We start from the raw sequence: 9,954 nt of genomic DNA on the forward strand, positions 1-9,954 counted from the left end.
AATACTTATAAACACCAAACATCTAAACTGGTGTCCTTGCCATGTTCCTGTAAAATATCGTGTGCATCTATTCAATTTTGGTTATTTTTTTTTTACTCTTTAGAAAATGATCTTTTTTGTTTTCGTTTCAGATCTTTCAAAGAACAGATTTACTGAAATTCCTCCTGATGTCTGGCTGTTTGCGCCATTAGAGACTTTAAATTTGTATCACAACTGCATCAAATCCATTCCTGAAGCCATAAAAAATCTGCAGATGTTAACGTATCTTAATATTAGGTGAGTAACCCTTTGTCCTTCTGATGGGATTATGTACAGACCCAGTGGGATTTTGTGAGAGGAAGGAAAAAACCCTCAGCTTTACAGGAAGACTGTTAGCATACGTATATATCGAATGGGGCATTATGGAAAACTGTAACCTTATGTACAGTTGAGACTTGGTTTCTGGCATGCTTACATTTTGATCCCTGCCCACCTAAAATCTTCAGGAATGATATCTTCCGCTATAAATTTTGCATATGATATTTTTAACCATCGGTTGTTTGTTCTTGTCAAGTTTGAGATTAACTTGATCGAGAGGAACGGAGGATTCTGGAAAAATAATGTTTAACCATGTCTGAAAACTCCAGTGCTGCTTCCCTCCTACCCTGCATGCCATGTCTGTTTTGTTTTTTTTTTTTTTACCTATAACTTCAAGTGAAGTTTGTTCAAAAGCTTATGAAAATGTAGTATACAGGATCAAATTTTCGACCAGAAGGAATATTCAGGAAGTTATGCACTGGCAAATTTGCAGTGTGAGAAAGGTCTGCTTTGTGGAGATTTTAAAGAGTTCTACTGACATCTGAGACCTACACTGTTTTTAAAACAAATCTCTAACCCTTTTCCTATGCAAAGAGCAGCAAAGCACAATTTTATTATGCGTCTGGGGATAAAAGATACGGAAGAAACCTCCTCACAAATAGAACAAATGCTCTTTTAAGTAGGGCTTATTTCTATACTGAAACAGGTTCTCTCAGGGTACTTGAGTGGGCCCGTTCCATGATGTGGTTTAGCTCCCTGGGTGAGTCTCTTGGCTTGGTGAAGATGAAGAACACTCAGACACTGTCTGTGGCTACCAGAACTGTCTGTGGTTAGTGTATAGTCATGTAAACGGTGAACCGATAGGCCTGGGTTACCGGTAAACTGACTACACGCCCCTCATGCTGCCTCTGTATAAAAGGCAGCAAGGATGCGAGGTGAGAGCACCTGATCCTCTGATAGAGAGGCAGCAGTGAGGAGGGTGAGGGGGGCAGGTGGAAGTTGGTACATGCAGGAAACTGGCTTTCAAGACTGCTCCCCATGCCTGTTGGTTTACACAGAGCCTCCTGCACTGCTGCCTCTCTATCAGCAGGCGGGAGCTGATATGCGTGACTTGCCATGGACAGAGGCTGCTCCGTGGGATGGATCAGAGGCGGCAGCAGGGGGAAGCCAGTCTGTGCAGGGAGATGGCTTTTAAATAGGATCCGAATATAATAATGTCGTCTTCCAATAATTGAGATGAGAATCTAAAGAACAAGATGCATTTATAAAAACATTTCACAAGTGAAATTAGGTTGGCTTAACTACATCACTCTCAGGATGTGCTTTTTTTTTCCAAATTTTAAACCGGCTCCTCTCATGGACCAGTTCCTTGGGAGTGGGGCTGGGAGTCACTGTCTGCCGCTCCACCCCTGGGGACAATTGAATAATAGTGCAACTGATAAGATTTGGTGCATTTACCCGGTTATTCAATTAAGGGATATCTAACATCCCTAACCAGAACAGGCCCCTCAGTTCCCCCTCTGTGTTGCTAATCAAAATCATTATACCTTGAGTGTTTCACAGTGTGCTTAATCATTTTCTTGAGCTAGGCTCGCTGGAGTGAGTAACTAGACCATACTGTTAGAATGAAAGCAAGCAGAGAGAGATCTGGTCTACACTAAAAAATTAGATCAATCCTGCTGTGGTGTTCAGAGGTGAGAAAAAAAAATCACACTCAACATGACATAGTTAAGCCAGCCTAAGTTCACTAATAGACAGTCTTCCATCAATCTTGGTACTACCTCTTGGGGTGAGGGATTATGAATGCTGACAGGAGAACCTCTGTCATCAATGTAGGTATTGTCTATGCTGAAGCACTACTGCAGCTGTTCTGCTGTAGCATTTCAAGTGTAGCCAAGCCGAAAGATTCAATTTATAAGTAAATGAGTTTGCCCATTCTCTTATCTTCAGTTCATTTCATTTGATGTTACTTGCACGTGCTGGTCTGGCAAGGCATCAAAATGTTTTATAATTGCCTCTTGTTCCCTAGATTTACATCATAATTATTGGAAGAATACATTTTTACACTAGAACTTTATTTTATTTAAATTGAATGGGGATATGGAATTTATTTGGCTAAGGCAGACTTTTTCATGCAAGTGATTTACAATGTGTAACATAGCTAAAATTTGAATGAGAGGTATTGCTGTGTTCTTAATACCTGTTAGAACAGAAAGAATGTTTTATATCTTGCATCTCAGAAGACTTATTTCAGCTTAATCTTTTTTCCTCCTTTTAGTCGCAATCTTTTAGCAGCATTGCCAAAATATCTGTTTGACTTGCCACTTAAAGTTTTGGTGGTCAGTAATAATAAGCTGGTATCCATTCCAGAAGAAATTGGAAAGTTAAGAGACCTGATGGAGTTGGTGAGTAAAATTGTGTACAGTAGTATGAAGTGTATTTATAATATAGTAATTTGTTAATGTGATTTAATATTACTATTAATTTATTACGGTAGTGCAAAGAGCTGAGCAAGGGTAGGGCCCCCGTGTGCTAGGCACTGTACAAAGAGTAGAAGACAGTCCCTGCTGTAAAGCGCTTACAGCATATAGACACCGCACTGGTGTCAAACAAAAGCAGAGTGATCAATATGATGACAGCAAATCTCATGTTGCCTGTATTTTTTTTTATGGGGGTTACGCAGGAGGAGATAAGATCATAAGAAATGGGAAGTGCTGGGGATGGGACAGGAGAAGAGTATAAGAGGGACAAGTGTGGAGTAAACTGAGGTGAAGAGACTCTAAGGGGCAAATGGTATGAAGAGGATTGGAACTAACCGCTGATCAGCACAGGGCGAAGAAAGACAAGTCAAAGCTGTGACAGTTCTCTAACAGTATGCTTCCACAGTGCTTTGAAGTCCAATGGAGCAAGTTTCCAAGTCCATGTTGACAGACTTCAGGTAGCAGTGCTCACGCTAGCATTTTCAAAACAGCTGTGTAGACAGCTCTTTAAAGTTGTTGCTTGGGTTGGAGCTTGAGGTTGAAGTATCGGGTTGGTATAGGGCAAATTTGCTTACTTGGGCTGGGAGGCTTGCTCCTGTGGGCTCCAAAACTCTGTGTAGACTTACCTGAAATGCTCCCTACTTTGGCTCTTTATGCTCCCACTGACAGGAGTCTAACTGGTTCCCTACTGCACTTTATCCCAGAGGCCTCGTGGTGGGAACTACAGGTGGGTCCTCTTGGAACCCTAATCCTTTCAAGTTATAGGAAGTATCTCTTGCACAGTTAGAGATCTGGGAGGTGCACTATATTGATGCATAATGTCAACTTAGTTATTGTATGGTCAGTTTGTGACCTCATGTTCTATAAGTACAGTATATGGCAGAACTCAAAAGTACATTTACAAAGTTAACAATTTAGAATAACTAAATATCGAAATAGGTGAGTAATCAGACTTTCTCTTAATACATTGACATGAAAGATAATTCTGTGAAACCTCTAATTAATAAGGTTTCTTGGTTTGATATTTAGTAAACAAGTACATTACGAAAGAATGTCGCCTCACTTACTCTAAAATGGAATTGAGTCTTTTAACTTAATTTTTGTGGTAGGTCACCTGCAACAGAGATGCTTGGTTCTGTGCTAAATCTAGGACATTGCACTCACACCTGTAATGAAATGTGTATTCAAGCTCTCATTTTTTTCCATTTGAAAAGCCAAAAATAACGATTTAACTTGGTTTCCTTTGTGAAATATATGAGCAAAATGAATGCCTGTTCATCATATTCCTTTCTATTGAGGGTCTTTACCTTCTGTGGAAGTTAAAAAAAAAATTATATTGGCAGGGATACTAAATGTCAATCATCTCTAACCTTAAGTATTTGAAAATAGCTTGTCCAGGTATCCTTCAATATTTTAAAAATGTTTACTCTGTTTAAAGCCCCTTAATCTAAAATTTTCCAGTTTACAGTGGTTTAATAAAGTTCATTTTCTAAAGCCAAGTGAGAATTGATTGTGTGTGAGGAGGTAATCTGGGGTTAAGAAAAGATTAGCTTCTGTAATTTGTCTATGATTGCTGCACCCAGAATGGAGTTTGAGTGTACTAATGGAGGTATAATAACTTGAGAGAGCAATGAGAACTTGAGCTAAGTCTGGTGACTTGTCAGTGTTGAGGTGTGCTATCGTCTCACTGTGCACTGTGAACAGCCTGCCTCCCGTTTCTTGTGGATGTGTATGGTTTATAGATAATGCAGTCTTTTGGCCTATGTTCATTTTTAAAGATGAATTATAGTTCTTGAAATTAGACAGTATTATACATTGTATAATATAGTTCTAATACAGCCCAAAAGCCCGTGTTTACCTGATGCCTGGTTCATTTGGAGTGTTGGATGTAGAAAGTGAATGTATTTAGGGTTACAGCTTGGTTGCTTTTGCTCCTTTCTCACTAGTGTGAAACAGTGAATGCATGTCTGATGTTGTAGATGGAAACTCAATTAGTGTTTTTTCTTAAGTGGAAAATGACCCCGGTACAAAGAAAAGAACCAAGAATTTTTTGATAAGTCCTACTTGTTTAGGTTTTAACTACTGAAATTTAGAATATCATAGCTAGGAATTGAGCTGATTCCTCTCTAAATTTAAAAGTAATAATGGATCGGTGCTGCTGCTTTTATGCAGATATAAATTATTGATAGCAAATTAGTTTCATTGGACAGAGTTCTTAGAACAGTAGCAATTGAGAGTTGGTGCCTGTAGTAATATAACTGTGTACACTTTATGTTTTAGTGACTTCTGCAACATTTAAAGTGTTCTTTCTTACACTGTATATATGTAGAATTTGAAAATTCTGGCTTTTTAAAATTACAGAATCGTGGGATCACTCACTGACAGAAATCTAGATCTGCATTATTCTGTATATGCATGTAAAATTTTGCCAGAATGAGATGTAAAATGTGATCTACAATATTAAATATAGCTACCATATGTGGATTTTTGCTCTGCTGCCTTATTGTAGTGGTTTTCAAACACACTGCGAGTGTACGCAACATGCAAGTGTATTTCATCCTTTCATGTTCATTTTCACTATTTAATATCTGCATTATGGATAACATCTCTAGCATGCTGTCTTTATTCTGGAGCCTCAAAGCAACAGGTTCCAACCAAGAACACTGAGATGAGGAGTATTTTTAAAAAACGAACCATACCCAGTCTCTTTTTGTCCCTTAAAAAAACCCTTTCACTTTGTGTACCTCACCACTTTGCATATAAGTATTTAATGCAGCAGATAAGCATTTGTCACCACAAATAAAATCAAAGTGTAAACTTTTAATTTTTGTATCATCCTTCCTTACATATCCCATGGACTGGGAGTAGAAGACTGCTAAACAATTACTGAAAACAGGTTAATAGCCCCAGTTGAACATTTTAGGCAACCCAAGTAGCCAAATGGACACTGGAGAAAGATATTGGGAAGGAATATTCGGGAGTAAAATCACCTGAACAGAAGAGCTATGGGATTTGCTGGATGTAGATTCAGATTTCCTTGGTAGCTAGGAGTGCTTTTGTGCAGCTTCAGCTGATCCACCACTGCGATTCTTTCTGAATAAGAACAACTTGGATGCAGTGATTCATGCTCTTGTCACATCCCGATTGGATTATTGCAATGCACTCTACGTGGGGCTGCCTTTGAAGAGTCTTTGAAGGCTTCAACTTATCCAGAATGCAGCTCCTCGAGTTTTAACTAATACTTGTTATACGGAGCACATTATGCCGGTGCTCTGGCAGCTGCACTAGCTTCAGGTGTGTTTCTGGGCACAATTCAAAGTCTCGATTATGACTTATGAAGCCCTAAATGGGTTGGGACCAGGGTATTTGAAGGACCGTCTCCTCCTATATGAACCTGCCTGGGGATTGAGGTCGGCTGGGGAGGCTCTGCTCCGTGTTCCTTCATTTATGGAGATAAGGTTGATACCTGCATGGAGCAGGGCCTTCTCAGCCTTTGCCCCTAGGCTATGGAACTCTCTCCCCCAGGATATTCGCCTGGCGCCAATGTTGGCATTGGTTCGGTGCCAGGCCAAGGCCACCCTTTTGACCTGTGCTTTTATTGGTGTTTAGGTATGTGTGTGTGTCCCTCCTCTTGAGGTATTTTAGCAGACCCCTTTGGGGTCTTGTATTTTACTTTATATACATTTATTTTATTGTGTGTTAAAAACTTTTTGTAAGCTACCTCGAATATTTTAAATAGAGAGGCTGGGTAAAAATATTTTAAATAAATAAAATACATTTATGTCTAAGGACCTAGACTTTAAAATCAACCTCCAGTTTTTACCTCTAGCATTGGGTAGCTAGTCTTATAAGTATTGTCATTGCATATATGAATCATACCCTGGAAAACTGAAGCTACATGTCGATCTTGTGGAACTAGTGTTTAGCTAGGTTGGAAATAGCTAATAGATTTCTCCATATTTTATTAAAGCGTATGCTAAATTATCTAAAACACAGGTTAATAAAGAAGTTTCTATTCACCCAAGACTTTTGCTTTAATTATCCCAAAGTAGCGAGTTCAATTTAAAAAAATTGTGAAATGGGTATAATAAATCTGCAGTAGGAAATTATTGTTAATAAATTTTAACAGTACATTTTAAAATAAGTATCCAAATACTCGGATACCTCCCACGGAAAGCTATAATAGTAGCTTGTGGAACATAAGAGTAATAAGTTCAGATTGTTCCTCTGTAAAAAATTTGAAGTAGGCATTCTGCAAATAAATACAGTCTGCTAGAAAAGAATTGGATGATGGTAGAGTGGCACATCTGGCAGGCTCTGGAGTGGGATTTGCAACAGGGATGTAAAACTAAAACAACAAAAAACACTAACTGTGACTGATTGAGTTTCAGCTGGTTACTCAGTTAAATGCCCCACAGGCTCCTGGCCTCCTCCCAGGATTGTAACTGGTAAGGTTAACTGATAAGACAATGCTTACTGGTTAATGGGTTAAATTCTTACATCCCTAGTTTACAGCTGCACAAGATGTAAGGTAGTGTTGCATTAGAGTAGTCAGACTTTCTGCATTGCTTGTCCCAATCCCAGGGCATATGGGTTGCAACTGAGCTAACCTTGTGGATGAAGTTGCGTCTGGGAGGAAGTGGTAACTGGCATCCCACTTGCACATCGCCTCAAAAGCCTTGCCCTGGTCCAACTTCTGTCTCAGATTTTCCACTTGCTGCTGTTGCTGGCATCTTTCAGTGTCCTCTTGACTATGTCCTTGCAGTCGGAGTAATGACTGTGTGCTTGATGTTCTTGCCCTATGGAACCAGGACTGCTGGTTCCTAATGTTCCTCACACCATATCCAGAGGTAGCCAATAAGCTTCTGCAGCTATCAACATAGCTTGTGGGAATGAGTCCAAAGTGAAGCATAATCTTCCTGTCTCTTTGAAATTCATCTTCCGGGAAGCTGCTCAAGTATGTGGTGACATCTTGGCTGAAAGGGATCCTGACCATTGTCTTCACTGCAGCATTTCACAGGGCACTTACTACAGGGCTCTTCATCGCAGCCTCCTGGCACATCAGAAGTCAGAATGTCTGAGGATCACTGCAGTGTTGCATAGATTACCCATTTAAGGGATGTTGGCACCACCTTGCCTCTGTGAGATGTCCCCCAGTTCATTGCTGGTCCACAGGGATAGGTACAGCCACTCCTTCACCAACAGCCTTATGGCATTGTCCACCTTGTTGAGAGGTATCTTCCCCATGCTTATGCCAATGCATAAACACACGTTAATTAATTTAGTCTTGCAACACCTGTGTGAAGTAGGTGTAAGCCATGCTTATTCTCTGTGGCCGAACCGCTTAGACCTTTAATGAGACTGTAGCAGCCTGAGATCAGACTGATGTATGTTATCTGTGGCAGTAGAACAGCAGGTTCCCAAACTTTTTGCTAGCACAACTCTATGAAGTATTTCCTGCTGGGACCACAGGCAACCTGGAGGATGCCATTTTATAGATCAAAATAGCATCATCTGCACAGTGTGACCTTGGCACCACCTGCACAGTGTGTCCCTGTATGTGTGGTGCTCATGAGGTCACACTATGCAGAGAATGCCATTTTCAAGGGGAAATGGTGTTCTCCATGCGTTGGGAATTTGCACACACTGTACATGCAAGTTTACATGATGCAGCACAAAATGGCATTTTCCACACACGAGGGGTTGCCATCAACCCCTATAATGGTGTGACCCCATTTGCAATTACAGACCACAGTCTGGAACCACTATAGTCGAGGCTCATAATTTTGGATCCAGTGGTCTCAGGTGATTGTGTAACACAGGGAAGAAGAAGAATTATCCCAACTTTGCAGAAGTACAAAATGTAAGTGACTGTCTGCAATAACGCAAAAGATGTCTTTGGCAGAGATGGGAATCAAACCCAGCTCTCCTGATTGAGGCCAGAGCATTAATGAACCTCAACATGAACTTTCTTGTCCATTGGATTCGACTCCTCGATTGAACTCCCACATTACCAAATGTTGCTACAGATTGGAAAAGGCTCTCCTTTCTCCCCCACTCCCATTTCTTACCAAATTGAAAGAGGAAATTCTTCTTTAAAATATGTTTTGCAATAGCTTTTACTGAATTTTTTTCTCTTGTTTAATTTCAGTCAAGCTATTGTTGAACTCATTAGCTCATTATCTTTTACTTAGGATATCAGCTGCAATGAGATTCAGGTCCTTCCCCAGCAAATAGGAAAACTGCAATCGCTTAGAGAATTAAACATCAGAAGAAATAATCTCCATGTGTTGCCAGATGGTAAGCTGATCACCATCCTTGCATTGAAATAGGTAAATTACGCAAAACATTAGGATTTCTGATTTTGTTTCCTTTCCCCCTTAACAGAACTGGGAGACCTTCCCTTGGTAAAACTGGATTTTTCTTGTAATAAAATTACAGAAATTCCAATTTGTTACAGGAAATTACATCATTTACAAGTAATAGTTTTGGATAACAACCCAATGCAGATACCGCCGGCACAGGTTAGTGTGTAAAAACCTTCCATTTTCTCAGCTTTCCTAGGGTTTTAAGGAAGAGTGAGATGTTAGGTTAATTACCAACCCAATTGTATGTTTGAATGTTAGGGTCAGTCTCCTTTCTCCCCAGCACAGCTGTTTTTCTTTCTCTGCGTCTGTTGTTGTTTGTTCTTTCCATCTCCTTTCTGTTTTGATCTTTTCCTCAACCCAGCACACTTGACATTTAGTGAGCAAAGACAACCCCCCCAAAATCTTAAGTCAGTTTGATCTAATCTGAAGCTACAAACACTAGTCATAATTGTATGGTAATTGCATTGATTATTGCATAACATCATTACAGTGTGGATTAAAGTCATTCAAACAACTGTACCTTTGCATTTCCATATCTTTACATTTTTGGATGTCTTTTACATTTAATTCTGATATTCCTGGGCACGTGATGTTTGTTTTAGAGATGCCCTATAACTTTTTTTACTCTTAAATTACAGATACATACACAATCTTAAACTCTAGTTTTATCTGGGAATTATATATGTAGTACTTGAAAAAACAGTGATATACGTTGTGTTGCTATAGTCATGCAAGTCCCAGAATATTAGTGGTTGAGGTAATAGTCTCTTAATAGTAGAAACAAATGAAAATAACTCTTAAATTAGAAA

General features: G+C 39.6%; 1 protein-coding gene across 1 annotated transcript in view; it reads left to right on the forward strand.

Moving 5' to 3' along the window:
* LRCH2 (leucine rich repeats and calponin homology domain containing 2) overlaps positions 1 to 9,716 on the forward strand; it is a 37,274-nt gene extending 27,558 nt beyond the window's left edge. The window contains exons 2-5 of the mRNA XM_075941191.1: positions 132 to 276; positions 2,576 to 2,702; positions 8,972 to 9,077; positions 9,165 to 9,716. Of these exons, the coding sequence (XP_075797306.1) occupies positions 132 to 276; positions 2,576 to 2,702; positions 8,972 to 9,077; positions 9,165 to 9,313 (527 nt within the window). The 3' untranslated portion in view covers positions 9,314 to 9,716. The remainder of the gene's footprint in view (positions 1 to 131; positions 277 to 2,575; positions 2,703 to 8,971; positions 9,078 to 9,164) is intronic.
* Positions 9,717 to 9,954: the final 238 nt, after the last annotated feature.

Source organism: Pelodiscus sinensis, chromosome 13 (assembly GCF_049634645.1).
Source record: "Pelodiscus sinensis isolate JC-2024 chromosome 13, ASM4963464v1, whole genome shotgun sequence".
Classification (NCBI taxonomy): domain Eukaryota; kingdom Metazoa; phylum Chordata; order Testudines; family Trionychidae; genus Pelodiscus; species Pelodiscus sinensis.